We start from the raw sequence: 26620 nt of genomic DNA, 5'->3' as shown, positions 1-26620 counted from the left end.
TGTTTGTTTTTTTTGGCCATGCCACGCAGCCTGCAGGATCTTAGTTCCCCAACCAGGGATTGAACCCGTGCCCCCTGCAGTGGAAGCGTAGAGTCTTAACCACTGGACCGCCAGAGGAGTCCCCAAAAATACTTAATATTCTAACGTAAGTAATATATGCTCATGAAACACATTTTAGTAGATATCTTACAGTATAAAGACGAAAACAGCCATGCTCTCATTGCCTAGATATAACCACTGTTAAAATTTTTCTATATCACTTTCTTTTTTGTTGTGTCACCTTGTGTATTTACAGTTTCCAAATTGGGCTCAGTCTCTACGAATCGCTAGTCCTCTCATTTTTTTCTCTATTTTGTTTTATAGATCATAAGACTATATACTCATTATAGAAAATCTAGAAATCCAGAAAAGTATAAAGGAATAAAAATAATAACTAACCCATACTCAGGTAAGTAATAAAGTAATAAATAAATAACTTACTCAGATCCACACACTGCTAAGGATATTGGTAAATTGACTTATATACTTTTTATATATTATGTATATATGTATATGAATATAGTTGAGGTCATACTGTATATATATTTTGCATTTGGCTTTTTAAAAATATAAGGCAAACACCAGGTTTTTACTCACATTTTAAATGCCTGCCTAATGTTTTACTTTATCAATATTCCTTAAGTCTCAGGTGTTTGTATTTCCAGTGTTTTGCTCTTATGTATCTTGCTACTCTAAAAATCTATTTTTGCACAAGCTTCATCCACATTCCACAAAAATTTTCTAGAAGGGGAAGATAAATAATCCTTTTATACTATGACTTGCATATTTTTTGTGTTGATTCATTTCCTAATAATTTGTGAATGTCCTTAAGTAAAGTTTATTTGGTATATTTGCTTGCAATTTGAGAAAAATTACTGGCAGTAGCCTTTTTAAAAATAAAACTTTGTTGTTTGATGCTCTGCTTCTAATATCATTTTAATGCTGTTTCGTACTTTCATGTCAGTAGGTAGACCTAACGAACATTACTGTTAAAGGACAAAACCTCATTATTCCATCTCCAGACTCGGATGCGTTGTATGTGCTTCTAGAACGTGCAGTTTTCTCTTCTGGCATCTTGGGCTATCCTATTACTGACTTCCTTTGAACAAGAGGACATGAAATTAAACTGTGATCCTTCTTTTGTTTTTTTTAAAACTAGATACTAATGGAAGAGATGTTCACATATTGAGGTATGGGGAAAGTCATCCTGGCTTATACGTAATTTAACTTGAATTTTATGCTAACTAAAACAGCCGGTTTGTGGCCTATCAAACATACACCGTACATCTGCTTTAATCATTAAAGAAAAGTGCATTGACCCTGTCCGTGTTAAAATTAGAGCTCTTTCCTTGGCAGCCAATGCTGGTACTCCTTCAATGATAAGACTTCCTTCCTGGTGCCAAGGCCATACTGACTGGCTGTGTACATGCTAATCTGTTTTTTTGAAACCTTGAAGGAATGCATCCCTGACTTGTTTGATATTCTTTGTTCTGACAAAATATAAAACTGTTGAAAACCATGCTTTTCAGGAGCAATTCCTCAGAGTTATCTGAGAGGCTGTGTCTAGGGCTGTAGGCCTCAGTTAAAACTCTTTTCTGTTCCTGTTGTGGATTGTTTATTATTTCCAGCAACAATACTTTTATATGCACTGCAATTCTCAAGAATACAACCCTTCTGTTTTCCCATCTCTAGGAACTGGCCTCTGCTCGCCTCCCCCACTGTATCCCCCTTTTTAAAAAATAAATTTATTTATTTATTTATGGCTGTGTTGGGTCTTCGTTTCTGTGCGAGGGCTTTCTCCAGTTGCGGCGAGTGGGGGCCACTCTTCATCGCAGTGCGTGGGCCTCTCATTATCGCGGCCTCTCTTGTTGCGGAGCACAGGCTCCAGATGCGCAGGCTCAGTAGTTGTGGCCCACGGGCCTAGTTGCTCCGCGGCATGTAGGATCTTCCCAGACCAGGGCTCGAACCCGTGTCCCCTGCATTGGCAGGCAGACTCTCAACCACTGCGCCACCAGGGAAGCCCGGATTTTTTTCTTTTTTTTAAGTTTACTGGTTTCGGGACTTAATGAAGCATCAGGTTCTTGATGTCTCATCACAGGAAGAATTCAGTGAGTGACAGAGTGATTGGTAAGAAGTGGATTTATTTAGAGAGAAACACACTCCACAGACAGAGTGTGGGCCATCTCAGAAGGTGAGAAAAGGCCTGTATCCCCTTTTTAAAAAAAAAAAAAAAGGCTGCATAGGTTTCCATGCTACCAAGTTAATACTCTTGTTTAAGGAATCTTGTGTTTGACACCCTTAACCCACTGAGGTGTAGTGAACCTGCCTTCTTCTGCCTGGGATTTGGGTCTCTCTGTATTTTTATTTTTTATTTTTGGCTGCGTTGGGTCTTCATTGCTGTGCGTGGGCTCAGTAGTTGTGGCACGTGGGCTCAGCAGTCGTGGCTCGCGGGCTCTAGAGCGCAGGCTCAGTAGTTGTGGTGCACGGGCTTAGCTGCTCCACGGCATGTGGGATCTTCCCCGACCGGGGATAGAACTCGTGTTCCCTGCATTGGCAGGCGGATTCTTAACCACCGCACCACCAGGGAAGTTCCTCGGTCTCTCTCTATTTTGCTTGTCTTTGTTTTATACAGTTATTCTCGTCCATCCTCCCGGGAAAGACTATCAAGCTTGGACCCAGGCACGCCTCCCCACCTTGGCCCTACCCACATCCTGGTCCCGCCCCCTTCGGGCCCTAGCGTTCGGTTTCCATGGTTACACCGCTGCCTCCGAGAGAGCCCAGCTGCCCAGAAGGTCCCCGCAAAGACCTCGGGGAAGAATCGCGTAGACGCGGCTCCAGCTCTCCATTCCGGCCAAGGTCAGTCCATTCGAGGCTCCGCGCCCTTGAGCTCGGGGTGTACCCCGCGAGGAAGCGAGCGTGGGGCCGTGGACAGAGCCTGGGCCGCTGGAGCATCCCGTCTAGCCTGGTTGAGGCTGAACTGTCGGTAAGGACTCCTTTCGGGGCGCCGCCGCTGAACGGAAACAGCGGTCACTTCCGGCCGGAGGCGCCCAGGTCTGCAGGTCAGGTTTCTAACCCGTAATGCGCCGGCGCCTGAGCCCGCTCGCCGCTGCTCGGGGCCGCTTGCACGCCCCCGACGGCCTGAACTTGGGGGTTTAGGCTTCCCAGAGTCAGGCAGGGGCGGGTACTGAGGGGAGTCGTGAGCGGCCCGGGTCCGGCGCCCGAGGGCGCTCGCGCACGCGCACACGCAAGGCTAACCTTTGAGCACGGGCTAGTTAGGAGCTGCTGTTTTAAGCGCTTACCTTCTGCCACGCACTGTTTTAACCATTAAATGTATAGAATTCAATCCCCGCGACAACTCCGGGGAGAGGGTAGTAGTCGAATCTATATTTTTCAGATGAGAAAACCGCTTCAAAGAGAGGTGAAGCAGATGCCCGAGGTCTCAGCTAGAAAATGGTCGGGTCACGATGGAAACCGGGCACTCCGGTTCTATTGGACAAGATGACAAGTGTTGTTAACCTTACCTGAACCCTAATAATGCTGAAAGTTAGCTTTATCTACCTGGGATTGCCTTTGTTATTCTCTACATGCTTATTTCCCCTGTGCTCAGTTACTGGTACGAATCAGAAAACCTGATAGCCATTAAAACCCGCCACCTTTTCCTGGTTTATAGTAAAGGGAATTAATAACCAGGAGTTCATTTATTTCCATGATGCGTAACTCCTGTAATACTTTTTGCTTTTATGTTTTTCATCAAGAGTCTAAATGCCAACTTGGATGTGCTAGAAAGAGAATTTAGACGATCCAAGCAAGAATTGTTTTCCAAGAGTCATTATAATTATGAAAGGTCATTTAGAGAATGTGGTGGAATAAGCATTTCCTCTTTCAAGCTGTACTCGGCCGCCTACACAAATGGGAGTGGGGTTTCTCATTAATTCTACTACTCCCTGCCCCCAATAGTGTTTAACCTTTTTTTAAATTTAAAAATATCATGCTATAAATGTACTTTTGGTGACCACCATCATTTAAATAAAGAGGGAATGTTTCAATCATTTGAAACATTCCAATTGCTCTCACTGTCATTTTTATAAATATGATACAAAGTAGTGAAAACAGGAGGGGCCTAGTTACTCGTAAATACTAATAAGTTAATAAATAATATGACTTTACAAATATGTTAGTGGTGAAATCTAAAGAGGAAATAATAGTATATAAATGCAATTAAAAAAATCTTTTTATTTAGCCAGAATGCCTCCCACTCAGGCTGAAAGTGTTATAAAGAATATCATTCGAGAAATAGGACAAGAATGTGCAGCCCATGGAGAGATTGTTTCTGAAACTCTGGTTGCTTTTATGGTAAGAATGAATATTTTTGTGAATTACTGCTTTATTAAAAAATGTGTTTAAGCGGTGCCCATTTTCCTCTTAAAATTCTGTGGTGTTTTCCTAACTGTTATTCCGTTGAAAACATACTGAGACCGTTGGACAAGTTAGCCAAAAATATTTTTTTTAAGTCTATAAAGCATGTTAGTTCTCGATTTAAGAGACTGATTTAGAAGATCTTGATAAGTTTTAGAAACATCAATAATGTTTTCCTATGTGGGAGTTTTTTTAAGATGTATTTTTTTTTTTTTTTTTTTTTTTTTTAAATTTTACTTATTTATTTATGGCTGTGTTGGGTCTTCGTTTCTGTGCGAGGGCTTTCTCTAGTTGCGGCAAGCGGGGACCACTCTTCATCGCGGTGCGCGGGCCTCTCATTATCGCGGCCTCTCTTGTTGCGGGGCACAGGCTCCAGACGCGCAGGCTCAGTAATTGTGGCTCACGGGCCCAGTTGCTCCGCGGCATGTGGGATCTTCCCAGACCAGGGCTCGAACCCGTGTCCCCTGCATTGGCAGGCGGATTCTCAACCACTGCGCCACCAGGGAAGCCCTAAGATGTATTTTTGTTCACTGTTGTAAAAATTACTGATTGCCTTGATCTCGGAGAGGCAGCAGTGAGCGATGGCGTGAAGCGAGATCTTAATTCCCTGCCCAGGAGTTGAACCTGGGTAGCCTGGATGAAAACCAGGAATCCTAGCCACCAGACCAGCAAGAGCTAGAGGCTAGAAGCTATTTTTCCCTGGCTCTTGTCCCCAGTGAAAAATGCATTTCTCACGGAGGCAAAAACTGTAAAAACAGGTAGAAGGTTTATTCTTAGAGACACAGCACAACAAGAAGTGGGAGAGCACACAGAGAAACAGTTTCTTTAGTTAAGACAGAAGCTAGGCAGGGACTTCCCTGGTGGCGCAGTGGTTAAGAATCCGCCTGCCAATGCAGGGGACACGGGTTTGATCCCTGGTCCGGGAAGATCCCACATGCCGCGGAGCAGCTAAGCCCGTGCGCCACAACTACTGAGCCTGTGCTGTAGAGCCCACAAGCCACAACTACTGAGCCCATGTACCGCAGCTAGTGGAGCCCGTGTGCCTAGAGCCTGTGCCCTGCAAAAGGAGAAGCCACCGCAATGAGAAGCCTACGCACCACAACGAAGAGTAGCCCCCGCTCTCTGCAACTAGAGAAAGCCCCGTGTGCAGCAACAAAGACCCAATGCAGCCAAAAATAAACAAATAAATAAATAAATTTATTAAAAAAGAAAAAAAGAAGCTAGGCAAAGATGCACATCTGGAGAGAAAGGGTGTGTGCGTCCTCCCTAATGAGGAGGAGTGCAGTAAACATGCAGTTAAATCATTTATGTAGATCAGTTCTTCCAGGTCTTTGCCTTCCTTCTGGCAATCGTCTTGTTTTTTCACCCCTGGCTAATTTGTTTCAGGACCCTCTCCCTAGGTGCGCATGCACCTCTCAGCCAAGATGGATCTCGATGCAAAGGCATCTGGGAGAAGCAAGATTCATTGTGGCCTGGCATTGTCCCCTGACTTTTGACCCCCAAGGAGACTTTCTGCGCACACCTAGTGTCTCCCTTGCCCCAAGGTGGGGGAGGAGGGAAGCGGAGATCCCTTGATCCTTTACTCAAACAAGTTTGTGCCCCTCTTTGTTCTCCCCATGACTGTTATCTTAAGGCATCCCCAAGAGACAAAACTTGGCTATTTACCCTGTCTCTGTGGTAGCTTCCATTTCGGAGAGTAAATAGGAGACTGATTTTTTTTTTTTTTTTAATTTTTTTTTCTTTAAAGTATTTGTTTATTTATTTATTTAGGCTGTGTTGGGTCTTCGTTTCTGTGCGAGGGCTTTCTCTAGTTGCGGCAAGCGGGGGCCACTCTTCATCGCGGTGCGCGGGCCTCTCACTATCGCGGCCTCTCTCGTTGCGGAGCACAGGCTCCAGACGCGCAGGCTCAGTAATTGTGGCTCACGGGCCCAGTTGCTCCGCGGCATGTGGGATCTTCCCAGACCAGGGCTCGAACCCGTGTCCACTGCATTGGCAGACAGATTCTCAACCACTGGGCCACCAGGGAAGCCCTAGGAGACTGATTTTAAACGTCTAACCAGGAGCCCATCTAACTCCTGTCTCAGGAAATGCAAACAGGAGACTAGCTGTAAGTGTCTGGCCTGAAGCCCACTTTTTCCTGCCCTATGAAATGTAAACAGGAGGCTAGAGGTAAAGGCCTAGCCTGGAGCCCATCTGTCTCCTGCCTCAGTCTCTCTACTCTTGCTTTTGTTTTAACAATACACAATAAAAAATACGATAAAAATATTCAGTTTCCCAATGTAAAATCTAGCCATTGCTTTCAACCTGTTTCTCCATGTCTTTTTTCTAACACCATGTTCAGATTTGATGTTTATTGCTCCCTTTTTTCAGCCTCTAATGAAGGTGTGGATGAATTGGGTTATAAGAAAATCAGCTGAATAATCAATGGCTGGGTAGTCAAGAGGCAGTTATTCAAAAAATGGAAAATTGTTAAACTAATTTTGTAGTAACATGAAATAAATTTAATGGACTCTTTCCTACTCTCAGGTGAAAGCTGTTGTCCTGGACCCAAGTAATGGCTTTAACACGGATAGAACTCTCATGAAAGGTGATGTGCAGAAACTTGTAAAGGTGATTATCCAACAGTTCTCAAATTTTGAATTACTTACTTGCAATTCTAAATATAGTATTTGTGTTGCTCAATATTGCCTTCAGCTCCTTGAAAGAAAACCCCACCAAATAGTGGTGCAAACAAATGAGAGGTTTATTTTTTCACATAAAACGAAGTCTAGAGGTACATAGGCTATTTTTCCTGACTTCCTGGGTTACCAGCGTGCATGTGTTTTCACCCCAGGGTCACAAGATAGCTCTCCCACCTCTAGGCAGGCATAAGGTAAGAGGACAAAGGTAAAAATGTGTATGCAATTGGGTCTGTCACTTTCTTTTTGGAAAATAATAGGCTTTCCCAGACTCCCTCCGGGTCTGTTTGCATTTATTGACTAGAATGATACTGCAAGTGAGCCTGGGATATTGATTTGTTTTTTCTTTCCCTTTTTAGCTGACCAAGTCTTTACCTTAATCCAAACTGGGGCTTTGTTAGTAAGGAAGGAGGGTTGTGGATGCTGGCAGGTAGCAGTGTCTGCCACAGTATTTTAGAGGCATCTTGTTATTAATCTAATGTTACATTGAGAACATTATTATTAACTGACTTGTCATATACTGTGAAATTATAGTACTAAATTAAGATTCATATAATTATTGATTCAATGTAATTTGTGTTTTTCAATTCTAAGGGAAAAATTGAACCCAGAGCAAAGAATTCATCGTTAGAATCAAGTAGGTGTGCCTGAAAAGCAATTTTAAGAACTAAAGAGGGCAGGAACTTTAGACATTGTTAATTTTTTCATACGTTTTAAGTTTGACTCACTGGGTTTAGATGCTTCAATATTTATTTTCTAGATATTCCTCAATGTATTTCCTAAAATTTCAACATTATTGATTTTTTCCTGGGCTTAATGATTTTAATTCCCTCCTTCACACAAAAGACTTGAAACAAGCTTTCCCAGACTTGTACGTGATATTTTCTGAGCTCAAACAAATGGCAGAGAAAATTTTCATCATCTCCGTCTTCTCTCACAGCCAGCAATTCACATAGTGGAGTGCAAGTCTGTCTGCAGATGCTAGAGGGTCAGGAAGAGCTTTGGAAGCTTGGAGCTGGGGAATATGTCGTTACGATAACTGTGCAGAAGAGACTCCATGATTCTCTAAGGCAGCTGAGAGCTGGGTCTTTCTGTGCTGAATTTGAGAATGTAGTGTAAAGTCTGTTTTTAGCGGTAGGGGAAATGACTGATGGTTATTCAGAAATTTGATTGGACAGCCGTGGAGGAGAATCAAGGAAGGGCAGAAAATGTTTTTCTCCTTTACATGGCTCAAGAAGAGTTCTTTTTTTTTCCCCTCCAACTCAACTAAGTTGGAAAGAATCAAGCTCAATATACTTTTTCTTTAAATTTATTTTTTTATTGAAGTATAGTTGATTTACAGTGTTGTGTTAATTTCTGCTGTACAGCAAAGTGACTCAGTTATACACTTATATACATTCTTTTTTATATTCTTTTCCATTATGGTTTATGCCAGGATATTGAATATAGTTCCCTGTGCTCAATATACTTTTAATAGGACAGGTACATTAACTGTCAATTTATATAATAATTCAAGTGATAAAGATTGTTTTCTTTTTTCTCAATTAAAAATCATGTTGATGAGCTAGTCTGTGCATTTGTAAAGTCTGTGCTTGGAACGGCACTTCTCCACCTGGAGGGGTCCAGGTGCATGGGTCCCCTAAAGATAGTGTTCTGTCCTCACTCCTGCTTTCCCCTCTTCCTCCTCCCAGGAAAGGAGGGTTGGTGGCCTGGGAGTTGGGTTGAGAGTGAAGCTGTTGATGTGCCCGCTAGGTGCAGACATAATAAAGTCTAACAGGTGAGATGGGGGAAGACTGGGCTTGGGGGGGGTGCAGAAGAGAGAAGAAAAGAAAAATTCAGGTTGATCCTCTATTCTAAAGGGGCAAAGCAGAGAAGGGGGATGAGCCATCATGTTTGGGGAAAAACAGGAGAAAATGGACCAGAGGAAGAAATTTTGAAACAGAAGGTAGAGCCAGAGAAAGTCTGTGAGCAGGGGACGTAGCCGCGGCAGCTTTTTATAAAATGCACATGACCTCCATCATCAGCAAAAAAGGAATGTTAAGGCTCAGATAAACAGTAATGATGGGGCTTCCCTGGTGGCTCAGCGGTTAAGAATCCTCTTGCCAATGCAGTGGACATGGGTTCTAGCCCTGGTCCGGGAAGATCCCACATGCCGCGGAGCAACTGGGCCCGTGAGCCACAACTACTGAGCCTGCGCTCTAGAGACCGTGAGCCACAACTACTGAGCCCACGTGCCACAACTACTGAAGCCCACACGCCTAGAGCCCGTGCTCCACAACAAGAGAAGCCACCGCAATGAGGAGCCCACGCACTGCAATGAAGAGTAGCCCCCGCTCACCGCGACTAGAGAAAGCCCGTGTGCAGCAACGAAGACCCAATGCAGCCAAAAATAAAAAAAAAATAAAAAAAAAAAAAACAACAAAACAGTAATAAGGAACTCAGGAAGAGCTGTAGACAGGAGCATAAGCTTCATGGCACATTCACCCACATTCAGACTGCAGAGACTAAGCAAAAGGTCAAGTTCCTTGCCTCCAACTAGACTATTAGTCACTTGGGTATGGTAATATTGGTTAACTCAGGGGGAATAACTTATTGCTTAATAAATGTTGTTCGTTAAGTAAACTGTAAAGCATAAATTCCTCAATGAGAAAAAAAGTAATAAAAATGGTTATTGGTAGATAAATATCAGAAATAATGGCTTTGATGTTGTTCTTTGATTTTGAGAATAACTTTGGAAAATACTTCTGATTGTTTCAGAAAATATAACTGGAAGCATGTATGTGATTTTCTTTTTTAGCTTTGCGTGACTCGGCTATTGGACAGTAAAAATCCTTCCCTGGACACCATTAAGATGCAAGTCTATTTTGATATGAATTATACAAGTCGAGGTAACATATATCTACCGATTTTGATACCCTTTTAAAGAAGATTCATATTGTATTTCAGGTAATAAGGGTGTTGACTTAAAAAATGTTCACAACCTAAAAGTTGAGAGTTATGTTTTATTCAGCGGGAAATTTTAGGACTTCAAGCCCGGGAGACAGCATCTCAAGTAACCCTGAGAGAACTGCTCTGAGGAGGCAAAGCAGGGGGAGTCAGCTTATACAGAAGTTTTGCAACAAAGGGCAAGTAGTCTGAACGTCAAAAGAGTATTGTTAATTAAAGGAAACCGATATCCCAAATTAAGGAAATTAGGGCTTTTCTTTGTATGAGAAGATGCAAGAGTCTGGGCTCACTGATATGGACCTCAGCTATCTGGAGCCAGTATCCTGTGTTTTCACATCCTGAGTTTCCTCAGGGCTCCCCGTGGGGAGTGGCTGCAGTCTGATGGCTGCTAGATGGCAGGTATTCTTTCCTTCCTGAGTTCCCTCAGGGCTCACCAGCTCACACTGGAGGGCTGCAAGTGCAGATGGCTGTGACATCCTTTGTTTACTGATGTGGCAGGCAATATTCCATTTCTCAAGGGCTTCATTTGGTTGACCAAGAACAATTTAACTTTTTTGTTTATCTTTTGAAATTTTTTCCAACTTTGAAGAATGTAATAATGTTGGAGATGCTAAATGAGAAGAACACCAATGGCCTTTGTGAGTGTCAAAAGTTTCCAAGTCTATTGTGTTTTGACTATTATACCACTAATACATAATAAATTAAAGCAACCAGGTCACTGAAGTTAAAATTTTTTAATTTGCTTATTTTATTTTTCCTGGTTTATGTTATTATCACATAATGCTTACCTAAATTATGTAACTTACCCAAAAATGAAGTGACTGATGGGAAATTTAAGCTTAGAACATATTTCCTTATGTAAATAGTTTCTTACATACATCAGAAATAAACTGGAAACAAGAGAAAAAAGGAAATGAAATTTCTCTATAGACTACACTGCCTCTGCCCCACTGTAATTCAATCATTATTAACCATTTGGTGATTTTTGTTGTCTTTTTTTTTCCCTCTCTGTATTAACCTTTCAGTTATGCTACATGTGTAAAATCATACATCTTGCTTTTTTGATCAATAATAATATATTAGAACAATAAATAATAATGGAATTGATGATGTAATTTAGATTTTTCTTAATTTCAAAGTTTGAGTTGTTTTTGTGGTAAGATTATAGCTATGAACTGGGCATGGTTGATATGTTAATTATTGCCCTTGTTATAGGGTGTCTTATTGACTTAGTTGCAAGAATTGTAGTGCTGGTGAACTGTGGCTGCTTCCACGATTAAGCCTAAACCTCACTGTATTACAGGAAGAAGGGAGAGGGATACCATTCTTGATACAACATCATATTACAGTAGTGATATTCAAAGGAAATTTATCTAGAACTAAAATAGAAATACACATAATTGAAGAGGAATATTTATACTACCTATATGGATATTTATATTAGATGTGTTTACTTACAGTATACTACACCTACTTACCTAGAGAATATAGATAGTACAATATTTATACTGTATGTGTTTATAATATATATTATAAATTGTCTTGTGTACTTTCTGCTTAAGTAGGAGGTTTTAGCCCTATCTGCTCTTACGTTTGGATTGTCTGTTTAAAGGCTTACGTGTTTTGATAAAGCATGCCATTTAAATCGCGGTAGTAAGTCTTTCCCACTAGATTTTTGTCTTGAGGTTACTTGCTGGCCATTGTTTATTTTTGCTTACTACATCTTACGAAAATACTTGTTTTCATGCAGTAGAATTGCTATAGCAAGCCATTTTTTCCTCTGGTCCTATTTTCTTTTTAAAAAAATATTTATTTATTTATTTATTATTATTATTTTTTTGTCTGTGTTGGGTCTTCGTTGCTGCATGCAGGCTTTCTCTAGTTGCAGCGAGCGGGGGCTGCTCTTCCTTGCAGTGCGTGGGCTTCTCATTGCCGTGGCTTCTCTTGTTGTGGAGCATGGGCTTCAGTAGCTGTGGCATGTGGGCTCAGTAGTTGTGACTCGTGGGCTCTAGAGCGCAGGCTCAGTAGTTGTGGCGCACGGGCTTAGTTGCTCCGTGGTATGTGGGATCTTCCTGGACCAGGGCTCGAACCTGTGTCCCCTGCATTGGCAGGCAGATTCTTAACCACTGCGCCACCAGGGAAGTCACTGGTCCTATTTTCTTATGTGAGAAGAATTCTAAGTATCAATATACGGAACATTGTCCTTTGCCAATTTTAGAGGAATTTCTCGAAGAACATCACCGGGTCGTAGAGTCTAGATTAAGCTCTGTTAGCAGAGAAATTACAGATAGTCGAGCATGTGTTCGAGAAGAGCTGGAAAGCCTCTACCGCAAGATCGTCAGCTACGTGTTACTGCGCTCTGGGCTGGGGTCCCCAACAGACATCAAGATTGTCAGAGAGGCAACAGGTAAAAAATATACACCATTTCCATTCCATCCATGAACATGGTATCTTATAAAATATGTTGAATTATAAGTATTGAAGATTGAAGTTTTCTTCTTTTATCTGAAAAAAAATTAGCACAAATAAGAGGTTAAAACTTAACCCAGATTTTTCTTACACAGTGTATCAACACTAAAACTCAAGTAGCACTTTTGGGAAGTGAATATTGTTAATCTTCTTAGAGCTGTATGTACCTAGGGGCCTATTACTCCTCACTACAGAAACATTGGCAGTATGATTAACCAGGCTGATTGGGGAACGGGGACTGCTGGGAGAGGGGATTTCATACTGATGAGAGGAGTTGAGTCTGTCATCTAGGATGGATGATGGGAAATGGCACTGTTTTAGGAAACAGGAAATACTTGCCCACTTTCGTACTTTAAGATAAGGAATAGGCAATATCTCTAATCTTCCCACGGCTTTCTTCCATAATTATTTTAAAGCATCATTTTTTTTCTACTCAGAGCCCTAATTAGAAAGCTTGTTTTAATGCCCATTGCCAAAAAATTACTGATGGATGCTTAATTATGAAAATAGACGTGAAGCAATGGCATTATTTTCAGTAGCTCAGCTTTCTTGATAAATGCTAAATTTTGCTATGTATTCTGGAATCAGGTATCAGACATTTAAAGAATCATCTAAGTAACTCTATAAAGACAAGCCCCTTAACTTTCTGCTGAAAGGAACTTGTTTTTTACATTCTGATATCTTTACTTACCATTTTGTTGTCCTTATTGTGGTCTGTTTTAGCTGCCCTACAGAGTGTTTTTCCTCAGGCGGAGCTTGGGACATTTCTAACTCTTTCTAAGAAGGACAAAGAACGCCAGCTGAAAGAACTCACCATGATTGTTACTGGAATTCGTTTATTTAACCGAGACTGTGGAAAGGGAGGAGAAGGCATTGATGACTGTAGGTATATTATTAAGTTAATTCTATAGGTTAGGTAAGTTTAAAATTTAATGGGAACAGAGGAAAATAATTCGCAGTACACCACTGGCGTTCTTAGATTTAAGGTTTGCAGTTTTGACCATACCTTAAGTACAGCTACTGTTCATAATGTATAGTAATTTTTCATTTTACTGGGGCAAGACCTTAAATTTTATGTACCATGAAGCTAGTATGGGAGCATGAATCAGTGAAAGGACTGAGAGGGCCTTCTGGAGGCCAGCCTCCCCAGTTCAGTGGAGCTCTGTGTTCTTTACTCCAAGTCAAATAACCAAAAGGGAATAAAATTCAGTGATTTAAAAAATAAAAATCACCCTGAGAAGCAAACCATTGTTGATGTGGTTAATGGAATGAAATGGTCCAAGAGGAGATACTTGCAAATCTGTAAATTCAGGAGACTCTACTATGCTGTTATATACTTAATGCATTCATTATCTGTAAGTTTGAAAGTACTCATTGAAATATTTGCTCAAAGACCTACCAGTAGAAGTAACTTCTTTATGCATTTGGTACACACGTAGGCCCACTGAGAAGGTGTTAGTGTCTTTTTACCAGATCACTGATCTAGTACAATAAGGTAATTTTTTTTGCAATTTAAAAACTCTTCTAAAAAGTCAATTCCCATTCTTCATAAAGTTTCCTGTCTTGCTAGACAGTTCTGTTATTTTTCAGTATCCCAGTGAGTTTCTTAAGTGGTACACTTTTATTTTCTTTTTTACTAGTAGTAAAGAAGATACACAGAAGGAGAGATACAGTGGCTTTTCTAGAGGCACGTGGTTAATACAGCACATAACACCAACGCCTGTCTATTCTTTAGGATCTTCTATATTTTAGTAGCAAAAGCTGATCTGCTTTAACTTTTGGTTATTATTCTGGCAATGTCTTTTTTTTTTTTTTGAATAGGCTTTTCTTTTTGGACTCTTTCCATCCTGGTGTAGGAGCCATGCCTCCTTATTGTTAATTTGGTTAAGGAAAAAAACTAACTCAACCTAATGTTTAAAGATGACCACTTTCTAGGCTTTTTCTTCTGAATCTTTTTAGATTGCCTCATGTCTCTCTTATTATACCTCTCAAACCAGTGCCAGCTATTCTACGGGAAGCAATCCCAGCCACCACTCAGCATGTTGATTCCCAACTTGAGGTGGTCCAGGACCGGGCATACCGCTACACAGCCATCCTCGAGAAAGTAGCAAAGAACCCACTCTTGAGTCGAGAACTTCAGCCCTATTTGTTAAAAGAAGCACTGTATAACATGCGACAATATGAGATCTTCCTTCAGATCATTTTGGTGAGTTAATGTCATAAGAGCTGGTCTTTCCCACAGAATGCAGCCTCTTTGTATATATATTCTTTGCTTTGAATTAAATATGTAGTTTAATTTAAAAAAACCCACTGGTTAGACAGATTTTTTTTAAAGTAGAGTTGATTTACAATATTGTGTTAATTTCTGCTGTACAGCAAAGTGATTGAGATATATATATATACACACACACACACACATTCTTTTTTTGTATTCTTTTCTATTATGGTTTATCATAGGATATTGAATATAGTTCCCTGTGCTATACAGTAGGACCTTGTTGTTTATTGCCACCTCTTTGTATATTATGGGGTGAAAACAAAAGATAGAACCAGGTCGTTGATAAAGAAGGCAACCTTAATAACTGCTCAGTATATATTTCATCTGTAGGATCAAGAGATCCTAAAATAGAAATGGGAAAGTTGGATGTTGATTTTAATAAAGATGTGTTGGCAGGAATGGATTTTTGGTAGTTGATTCTCTTTGTTCCTCGGTAATATGATTGTTGCATCGTTGCCCTAGTTAAGCAGGTATGTGTATATATATATGTAAGCAATGCTGCATTGTTTGCTTTCATTCAGAGCAAGTGTCTAACATATAGTTTGGCAGGTTGTTGGCACTCAAAGAACTTTTATATAATTATTTGTTCTAATTGTAAAAATTGGTAGAAAAGATTTTTATTTCTGATGTTTTTAGGTCGAATGAACAAGCCAAACACTATCCCCAGAGAGCTGGAAAATATGAAGTAGTGATTTTAAACTTTTTTTTAAAGCAGCAGAGCCCTTTCAGATGGAAACTTACTCAAAATCCTAAAAATATAAAGCAAGTATCTAGATGAAAGGATTGGAGGACCTTTCACCAAGGAGCATCCCCAAGCCACCCTAAGATTCCAGGGAACACAGTTTGTTAACTATGTCATGGCAGCAAGCTATGTTTCCACCACTTACTGTTTTGTTTCTGTTTTTTTCCCCCAGCTGTACTGAGGTATAATTGACAAAGTTGTAGGATATTTAAAGTGTACAGTGTGATGATCTGATATACATACATATTGTGAAAGGATTCTCCCACTGAATTAATTAGCACATCCATCCCCCTGGTCACTGTTTACCTTCACACAGCCTCTATTTTCCAAAAACCATAAGACCGCAGGATCAGTGGAACTGTCTTTTGTACAGGTGAATACTAATGTCTTGAGGGATAGAACAAGCTGTACTCTGCCCCCTCTTCATTTTCACTTGTATCTTAATGACTCACTGCCACTTTCGGCTGCACTCAATCTGTCTTCTCTCCTTACCTCCGCTACAGAGAATAGAAAGATCACATCCAAAAGACATGACTTCATTGCAACAAACTAGGAGTGGTCCTCACAGCTGACCTGCTATCTAATTGCCTTCAGAAGGGAGGACTCTAAATCAACTATTTGAAACCAAATCATTCTTTAGGGTACATGTTCCCCTAACACTGACTTGTGGCTAGCAGCCTTATGTAACTAGTAAGATACTAAGAGGATTTCACGGTCGGTTTATCGTGAGTGCATACAGGTCCACAGGAGCAGAATCTCACATTTACTTTTGTCATTTATGTCCAGAACGGATATTATAAGAAAGAACTTTGGGAAACTGTCACACATACTGTAAGGATGTTGTAGAGGACATTGTTCATTATATAGTATCTTCTCACAGCTTTCACTCATGAAACATATTCAGCCAACTAACTGACAGTCTTATATTCTCATTGGAGTTCTTACTCTCAGAGCTAGAGGGACGGTTAATAGAGTGTAGAAGTGATAAGTGTGGGTCCTGCAGCCAGACTGCATGGGTTCTAATCCTGACTTTGCCACTTACGAAATCTGTGTCCTTGACGAAGTTGCTTGACTTCTCTGTGCCTTAGTTCCCACGTTTGTAAAAAGGGGTTATTGATAGTCTCCACTAGGTAAATAAGGTAGAACAGTGCTTGCAGCCAGTGAGAGCTCAGTAAACGGATGATGATGAAGATGATGATGATGATGATGATGATGATGATGATGATGATGATGATGATGGCAGTGTTTATTACCATCACCATCGTCGGGGCATTAGCAGAACAGCTCTAATTTCATCTCAGTAGGGGCACAAGCTGAAGACCTCTTACTTTTCTAGACAATATCTCATTTCCAAGCCCTCTGTTGCTCGTGTTATTAGAAAGTTCACGTTCTGATCTTAACACTCTTTATGACTGTCTCATACTCCTTTCAGTCAGGGTCAGGATGAGTTTTCTTAGCCTTCTGACTTTTTTGCTGCTTAATCAGTGTTTCTTTTTGTTGTTGTTGTTTTTATTTTTATTGAGATATACTTGATTTACAATGTTGTATTTCAGGTGTATGACATAGTCATTCAAATTTTTATAGATTATACTTCATTTATAGTTATTATAGAATATTGTCTATGTTCCCTGTGCTGTACAATATATCCTTGTAGTTTATTTATTTTATACATAGTAGTTTGTACCTCTTAATCCCCTACCCCTATCATGCCCTTCCCCCCTCCCTTCTTTCCAATGGTAACCACTAGTTTGTTCTCTATATCTGTGAGTCTGCTTCTTTTTTTAATATTCACTAATTTGTTTTATTTTGTAGATTCCGCATATAAGTGGTAACATACAGTATTTGTCTTTCTCTGACTTATTTCACTAAGCATGATACCTTCTAAGTCCATCCATGCTGTTGCAGATGGCAAAATTTCATTCTTTTTTATGGCTGACATGGATATGATAGTTTTTAGCTATCCAACCTCCCCCATCAATCTACCTAAGTTACAGTTAAGGTTAATTGTTACAGAATGGATTCAGTTTAATCAGTATTATCACTAGGTTATAAAATACGTCAGTTTATGTTTAGCTGAAACCTCTTCCTGGGTATGAAATCTATGAATACTCTTTTTTAAAGTCACATTATTTGAACAGATATTAATGTGCTTTTTTGAAGTATTGATTTTGATGCAAAATTTTTCTTTTGCCAATGCTACATTCAGTTTACGTAGACATTTGAAAAATCCAATTATAGCTTGGGTAAGATAGTTATTGTTTTTTGATCAGGACTTTATCTGCTGCAGTGAACAAATCAAATACTCTGGAAGAGAAAAGGAAGGGGTGATTGCAGTCTTGTTGACTGTCTTAGCTGAGAGAACAGAATTCCATCCTCTGTGGGCTTTTGAAGAGCAAGGCAGTCACCATAGAGAGAAAGCCACTTATTGTTATCGTGCAAGTAAATGTTGCATGACACACAATATTTCTTAAAATATGTAAGTCAAGACTTTTGTACACTTCCTCCCCCCAGGCTATGTCTGCAGGGCCCATTCGTAGCATAGATTATACAGGACTTCTTGATTTTTCTGATAATGCAAGTAAGATATCAGTTAGGTGGAATTTATGCTTGTTTTAGACTTGTTGAAAAATGTCCATCGAAGAAAGTATGAAAAACTTATAAATTAAAAAGTGGGGGAGAGGAAGAAGAATGCTAGGTTCACATGCTTTCTCCAAGCATTTTTTGGACTGCATTATGATAAGAAAGTTGAAACGACTTTATTCTTATTTTTTTCCTCCAACAATCTCATTAGAAATATCTTTGTGTTAGGATGCCGTCAAGTTCGTGGTGGCAGATACAGGTTTTCCAAAATGTGAATTTTATCATTGGTAACAAAAACTATCGTTTTCCCAAAGTGACAGACCATTTCATTCACTCTCAAGAAAATATCTTCCGATAGCTAAGGCTCAGAAACCATAGTTTGTCTGCCAGTTGTTCTTTCAAGTAAAAATGCTGTTCTACTGGAAGGGAAAAAAGGCTAGTTCAGCTTGCAATCCAGTCATGTAAGAGAACTATGTGTTTTAATATGCAATAGAAGTGTTTTATATATACTTTCTGTTTGATCACACTGATTATTAAAAAGCTGTGCACTTGGGCTTCCCCGGGGGCGCAGTGGTTAAGAATCCGCCTGCCAATGCAGGGGACATGGGTTCGAGCTCTGGTCCGGGAAGATCCCACATGCCGCGGAGCAACTAAGCCTGTGCACCACAACTACTGAGCCTGCGCTCTAGAGCCCGAGAGCCACAGCTACTGAGCCTGTGTGCCACAACTACTGAAGCTCACGTGCCTAGAGCCTGTGCTGCGCAACAAGAGAAACCACCACAATGGGAAGCCCGCACACCACAACGAAGAGTAGCCCCCGCTCACTGCAACTAGAGGAAGCCCGTGCAAAGCAACGAAGACCCAACACAGCCAAAAATAAATAAAATAAAATAAATTAAAAAAAAGAAAAAGAAAAAAGCTGTGCACTTAAAGGTCAAAATTCAATCAAATTAATACATTTTACTGCATCATTAAGGATAGTGCTAAGTGAAACTAGCTTTTTTATTGAGATACAATTGACATGTAAGATTATATTAGTTTCAGATGTATAACATAATGATTCCATATATGTATATATTACAAAATGATGACCACAATAAATCTAGTTAAATTCTTCGCCACATATTGTTACATTTTTTTCCCTTGTGATGAGAACTGTTAAGATCTACTCTCTTACCAACTTTCAATTGTACAATACAGTATTGTTAACTAGTGATAGTCACCATGCTGTACATTACATCCCCACGACTTATGTATCTTATAAGTGGAAGTTTGTACCTTTTGACCCCCTTCACCCATTTTGCCCACTCCCCTCCCCATCCCCTACCTATGGCAACTACCAATCTGTCCTCTGTATCTATGAGCTCAGTTTTTTTTTTTTTTTTTTTTTAAAGTTTCCACATATAGCAGTGAGGTCCTATTGTGTATAGCATGGGGAATTATATTCAATACTTTGTCATAACCTATAATGGAAAAGAACCTGAAAAACTTTTATATGTATGACTGAATCACTTTGCTATACATCAGAAACTAACACAACATTGTAAATCAACTGTACTTCAATTTAAAAAAAAGATTCCAGGGACTTCCCTGGTGGTCCAGTGGTAAAGAATCCGCCTTGCAATGCAGGGGACACAGGTTTGATCCCTGGTCAGGGAACGAAGATCCCACATGCCACGGAGCAACTGAAGCCCCCGTGCCACAACTACTGAGCCTGCATGCCTCGACTAGAGAGCCCACGTGCCACAAACGACAGAGCCCACGCGCCTTGGAGCCCACACACCACAACTACAGAGCCCACCCGCCCAGCCTGCGTGCCACAACTAGAGAAGAGAAAACCCGCATGCCACAATTAGAAGAGAGAAGCCTGCACGCCACAACAAAAGATCCTGTGTGCCTCAGCGAAGACCCCACATGCCGCAACTAAGACCTGATGCAGCCAAAAATAAATAAATAAATAAATAAATAAATAAATAAATAAATAAATAAATCTTTGAAAAAAGAATAAATAAAAATTAAAAAAAGATTCCACATATAAGTGAGATCGTATGATATTTGTCTTTGTCTGACTTACTTCACTTAGTAAAATTCCCTCAAATTTCATTTTTGTTGCTGCAAACGGCAGAACTCCTTGTAAATAATGCTGCAATGAACATGGGGGCACATATATCTTCTTGAGTTAGTGTTTTTGTTTCCTTCAGACAAATTCCCAGAAATGGAATTGTTGGGTGATGTGGTGGTTCTATTTTTAATTTTTTGAGGAACCTCCCTACTTTTTCCATAGCAGCTGCACCAGGTTACATTCCCACCAACAGTGCACGTGTGTTCCCTTTTTATCCCCACATCTTTGCCAACGCCTGTTATTTCTTGTCATTTTGATAGTAGCCATTCTATCAGATGTGAAGTGATATCTCATTGTGGTTTTGATTTTCATTTTCCTGATGATTAGAGATGTTGAGCAATTTTTTATGTACCTGTTGGCCTTCTGTATGTCTTCTTTGGAAAAATGTCCATTCAGATCCTCTGCCTGTTTTTAAATTGTATTGTTTGTTTGTTTGTTTGTTTTTGCTATTGAGTTGTGTTAGTTCTTTATATATTTTGGATGTTAATTGCTTATCAGATACATGATTTGCAAATATTTTCTCCCACTCCATTGGTTGCCTTTTCATTTTGTTGATGGTTTCCTTTGCTGTGCAGAAGCTTTCTAGTTTGATATAGTTCTATTTGTTGATTTTTGCTTTTGTAGCCTTTGTTTCTGGTGTCAAATAAAAAAAAAAAACTGTCACCAAGACTGAGGGCAAGACCTTACTGTCTATGCTTTCTTCTAGGAGTTTTATGGTTTCAGGTCTTACGTTCAAGTCCTTAATCCACTTTGAATTGATTTTTGTGTGTGGCATAAAATAGTGGTGCAGTTTCATTCTTTGCATGTGGCTGTCCAGTTTTTCCAACACCATTTATTGAAGAGACTATCCTTTCCCCATTGTGTATTCTTGGCTCCTTTGTGGTAAATTAATTGACTATATATGTATGGGTTTATTTCTGGGCTCTGTATTCTGTTTCATGGATCTATGTGTCTGTTTTGATGCCAATACCGTGTTGTTTCAATTACCGTGATTTTGTAGTATAATTTGAAATTAGTAAGCATGATGCCTTCAGCTTTCTTCTTCTTTCTCAAGACGCTTTGGCTATTCGAGGTCTTTTGTGGTTTTGTACAAATTTTAGGATTGTTTGTTATATTTCTTTGAAAAATGCCACTGGAATTTTGATATGGGTTGCATTGAATCTGTAGATTGCTTTGGGTAGTATGGTCATATTAACAATATTAATTTTTCTGATCCCTGAGCAGGGAGTATCTTTCCCTTTATTTATGAGGACTCACTTTGCAACTAAAAATTCTACATGGTTGTGAACAAGTTCTTTTTGGTAAAATGTAAACAGAGTGATTGTTCTAGGACACTATCAGGAAAAATCAAGAAGTTCTGTGTGCCTAATCTGTGAATGGAGCCTGCAAGCATAGCTTGGGGGAGTAGGTCTGGAGTATCTTTACTTATAGTTTTTAAAGAAGTGTTATGTATTGAATGTAACTTTTACTTTGGAGAACATACGTGAATTATTTCTGTTTCTTGTTGTTTGTGTACAAATCTAAAGACTTTAAGGACTGCATTTTCCTATTTGATTCCTAAAAGAAAACTAGCAATCAAGGGGAAAAAACTCTGAGGGTTAGAGAAGCGACTTATTAGATAGGATAAACAATATGTAAATTATTATTATAAATTTTATTATAAATAAATAATGGGAGAATGAGACAAGAGGAGGGGAGATGCTTAAAGAGTAGTATGGGTAAAATTGAAACAGGATGCACATTACATTGTGAATAAAAAAATTCATTAGTTGAAATACAGGGATGATATTTGATATGTCTTATGAAGTAATAATTTTTTGTCATTTAAAAATAGTCTAGTAAAACATATAGTTAGGCTACAGATATCTGAGAATTCAAATGCAGTTTTTTTCTCTTCACGTAATTGTTACTCTTTAACACTGTGCTAATAACCCCATACCACTGCCATTTCTGGTCACATCTTAGGATAAGAGCCCTGGGCTCAGACGATCTGGTGTAGAACCATGATTCTACCCCTCATTAGCTGTGTATCCTTGGGCAATTTACTTACCTTTCTGTACCTTGGTTTTCTTATTTGTACTTACCTCTTTTTTTTACTTATAAGTATTTAATATGGTGCTTAGCACATAATAAGAATAAATGTTAGTAATTATTTCAGAGTCAGCATTTAGCACCTTATTTTCAGATTGCTATGGTTGTATGAGAAATATATTGTTTTTCTTTCAATGCTGTGATTTTTAACACTTTCTGCATTCTTGAATGCAATTTTTAAAAATCTGGGTATCAAAGTAGTTTTCAAAGGAATACCTCATTAATTTTACCTTTGAGGAATGGGAAAAGAACAGTTCTAGAAAACTATGTCAGAGAATCCACTGCTCGGGAATGCAATTATACTGAATATCAAAGAATACCTGTATACATTTGAGAAAAATTATAGCCATTGTATTTCAAAAGATTCATCCATTCAACAAATGTTCCTGGAGCACCATCCACATGCCAGTTCTGTTCTTGGTGTTGGGAATACCATGGAGAGCAGAATCCTTGCTCTCACTGAGCTTACTGTCAGGAGATGTGGGGAGCAGGTGGGGCTTAAGACATACATAATGTTTGCAGTAAAATTATAAAAATATGAATGCCAATTATGTTGTCTTCACAGTCGGATATAATTACTTGTGCTCAAGAAGTGGAAATGATGATAAAGCAGTTAGGAGCCCAACTGGAACAATTAAAATTTACTGTAAAATCAAAGACGGCTGTCCCAACATCACAAGTCTTTGTAAGCATTTGTCATCCACTTTGACCTTGTTTAAAGGTGAATGTACTCTTAAGTCCTATAAAGTTGGATCAGAAGTAATTTCAATTTTATTTAATTACTAAAAATAATAATATTAGCTTTATATGAGGTGATCCTGTTGTGTTTGGTTATTTTGTAGTAATAATCATATAACCAGGACGTTACAAGTTGGATGAGAGGATTCCCTTGGTAGGCCATTGCTACTCAACAAAGTGCAGATATATATTATAATAACCATAATATCAGTATTGTCTGTGGCAGCAAAAATAATCCATAGTGCAGTGTTGAAAACGTTTTTACAGTAGCTGGTTAAGAAATTGCCTTCAGCACAGAGGTGATGTAACTTGTGACCTTTCTGAAAAGACAGATAAAATCACTTTGTTTACCAGGCCTGCACTTATTCTGACTTTCTGATTATCTATACCACCCTATGGGCAAATCTGGGAGCCCCAAAGAAGTACAAGATGTACATGCAGTATTTTATAGAGCATTTTGAGTCTCTGATCATTTTCTGTACTCATTCCCAACATTTGACTTTAAAAACCTGGAAACAAAAGGCTAAGTTGTTTCACTTATAAGTAGGGCCTGATTAATTTTTTATTTGTTGTATAAGTCAGTGACCTTTAATAGGAATAAAAAATACTTTATGTCACTGACACAAAATCTTTAACTCATAAGCTCACAAGAAATGGCCCAAGATGTATCCCTAGACTTTCCAAGTTCTTTTGAATTGTAATTGAGCCAGATAAATCTAATTATAATGAGTCATATTTAGCTTTTTTTAAAAAAAGAAGCTATTTCCCCCTAGACCTTTTGAGGTGAAGCGTCCATGAATGTTTCTTAGGTGATCATGTGTATTTGGCTCTTTTGAGTAAACTAACTTACTGGCAATCATACCAAAATAAAATGCTTTGATATACAAGTTTATTTTCTCATAATTTATGAGTCCAATTTCTACTGAGATTCTATTGTCTAATTTCATGAGACTTTTACTTGTCTTACGGGAGAATTAATCTCTTTACAAACAAAAATTTGTACTTATTTTTAAGAGTAGAGTGATTTGTAATTTTATTAAACAGTGACATTTTGAACATTTTTGTCTCTTCCTCAGCCCACCTTCATTGCCCTTTCCAATCTGTGGACTAGCTTTCAGGATGAAACTGTTCTGATTAGCATCCTCAGTAATTTAACTACTCATCTTGAGCCATTTCTGGGGACTCATGAACTGTTCTTTCCTGAGAAAGTGACGCAAGCTCTTCTTGATGGAGTGACTGTGAAAACTGATGTGTGTAGAATGAAAGAGCACATTGGTAACAGAAATCATCCATTATTTCCTCTTCCTCCTAAAATTACCTCTAGAATAAAGTCACTCTTTTGTTTTAAAATTTTCAGGCGTATCTTTCTGATAAAGTTTTGAATATCTTTCTTGATTGTAAGACTGCTAATGTTCATTATAGAAAATATGGAAAACAGAAAATATATAAACTGAAGAGTTTGCTATCCAGCAATAACCATTCCTAGTGTTATTGTTAGTGTTTTGGTTAACAGTGATTTCCTGTGCTTATAGGTTTCTATTGTAATCTTAGTGATTTTATTATCGGTTTGTAGTAGAAAAGGGTATTAATCCTTGCTATATTTGTTGCAAATAAAGCTCCATTTCTTTGGAATGCGATTTGCCATATATCTACCCAGATTCAGGTTGAAATTTATAAATCAATAAATGTTATCCCTATAAAATGGAGCTTATTTGAGGCCCTTTAAGAGATGCATTGATTCTTATAGAAAGGCTGTCTTTATCAATAAACTTCCTTTTACTTGTTTAGTCCCTGCTGTCTTCTTAAAGACAACTCAAAATTCATGAGAAATGTCAAAATAGAGTCTGGGATTTGAATTGTTGCCTAAAAAGAAAGTTTTTCCAGAAAGTGAAATTAGATCATGGACTCTCCAAATTTCCTTTTCACATTCTGTTTTTGTAAAAGCAAAAAATAAAAACCTAGTGGCAGGGCAGGAATAAAGACGCAGACGTAGAGAACGGACTTGAGGACATGGGGGCGGGGGGGAGGGGGAAGCTGGGATGAAGTGAGAGAGTAGCACTGACATATATACGCTACCAAGTATAAAATAGATAGCTAGTGGGAAGCAGCTGCATAGCACAGGGAGATCAGCTCCGTGCTTTGTGACCACCTAGAGGGGTGGGATAGGGAGGGTGGGAGGGAGAAGCAAGAGGGAGGGGATATGGGGATATATGTATACATATAGCTGATTCAATTTGTTATACAGCAGAAACAAACACAACATAGTAAAGCAATTATACTCCAATAAAGATGTGAAAAAAAAAAGCGGTAATTTGCATTCTTAAATTATTAGAATACATAAAATCTGAAAATGAAATCAGAGAGACTCAAAAACATCCTTCCAGTTAGTTTTTCCTACTCTTTTCATTTTGTTAAAACAGCATATCTGTGCAAATGCTAAATGAAACTGAAAAATTAAAGTCACTTCAGCAGTAGATATTAAACTCAACTATATTGGCAAGACGTGCCATTTCCTACTATAAGTCAAACGTTTTTATTCACTAGAACACAGTTTATCAAGTTACTGCTCCAGGGAATTGGGAGACCCAGTGTTCTTTTGAAAGAATTTAATTTACACTCACCACATCTCATCACCGTTTGAGGCTTTCAGGCATATCAGGAAAAAAGAGTGAAGAAGGTCTGTTTCCTCCACAGTATGCATTTACTTTCAGCTGTAGCCACGGGGTCACTAGTAGTGTCTGCTGTTTGGATACAGAGCCAGAAACAGGAGTGTAGGTAGCACTGCAAAAGTAAGAACCTCGGGGATCAGTGTTTTATAAATTCGCGTTTTTATTTGCTTAAAAAAAATTGGCAAAACTAGGAAGACTTTTTAGAAGTGTGAATAACAGAAAAATATATCCTCTGTTACCAAAATCACTAAGTTACTAAGAGATGTTTCCTTGCCTCTTTCTGCTCAGAACATTCTCAGTTGTTTAAAGAACTGACAGTCCTAGTATATGAGCATCATATTCAAAGTATTTTGCCACCTCGCATATTATTAAGAGCTACACTGTCTTGAACGAAGTTAATTTATCTCTGTTTTAGTCAGATAGCAGCCAAGTGCCTTCTGCTCATTTCCTGGGTGGTTTACTCTTCCCACTGAATACAGTTTTTCTTGTGCTCCTCTTTCATTTTAGAAGAGAGAGTAAATCTGGCGGATTTCAGAAAACTAGAATGGCTTTTCCCAGAAACAACAGCCAATTTTGACAAATTGTTGATTCAGTATCGGGGATTTTGTGCTTACACATTTGCTACAACAGATGGTCTTCTTCTTCCAGGTACGTCATTGGAAATAATACTGTTCTCCCTTCTCCAATTTTTTCCTTAAATGATGTGCCCTCATTGTCACTCACTCACTCACTTTGTAAAATTTTATGGACTCTAATGGTGAACTAGGAAAGGAGCTACAAAGATGACCTAAATGCAGTATTTATCTTTGAAGTGCTCGCAGCATAACCTGATAGACTGACATAAACAAGAAA

At 39.0% G+C, this 26620-nt stretch overlaps 1 protein-coding gene across 8 annotated transcripts in view; it reads left to right on the top strand.

The window, feature by feature from the left end:
* Positions 1–413: 413 nt before the first annotated feature.
* Positions 414–26620, top strand: part of CFAP206 (cilia and flagella associated protein 206) — a 35285-nt gene continuing 9078 nt past the window's right edge. The window contains exons 1-12 of one of the 8 annotated variants that reach the window (XM_059941683.1): positions 414–448; positions 1199–1229; positions 2672–2895; positions 4284–4392; positions 6982–7065; positions 9931–10021; positions 12298–12486; positions 13272–13430; positions 14546–14754; positions 22927–23046; positions 24176–24374; positions 26276–26416. In XM_059941683.1, the coding sequence (XP_059797666.1) occupies positions 2789–2895; positions 4284–4392; positions 6982–7065; positions 9931–10021; positions 12298–12486; positions 13272–13430; positions 14546–14754; positions 22927–23046; positions 24176–24374; positions 26276–26416 (1408 nt within the window). In that variant the 5' untranslated portion in view covers positions 414–448; positions 1199–1229; positions 2672–2788. The other 7 variants (XM_059941686.1, XM_059941687.1, XM_059941684.1 and 4 more) reach the window with 7 other exon arrangements.

This window comes from Balaenoptera ricei, chromosome 12 (assembly GCF_028023285.1).
Source record: "Balaenoptera ricei isolate mBalRic1 chromosome 12, mBalRic1.hap2, whole genome shotgun sequence".
Lineage (NCBI taxonomy): Eukaryota > Metazoa > Chordata > Mammalia > Artiodactyla > Balaenopteridae > Balaenoptera > Balaenoptera ricei.
This window is presented reverse-complemented; position numbering and strand designations above follow the sequence as displayed.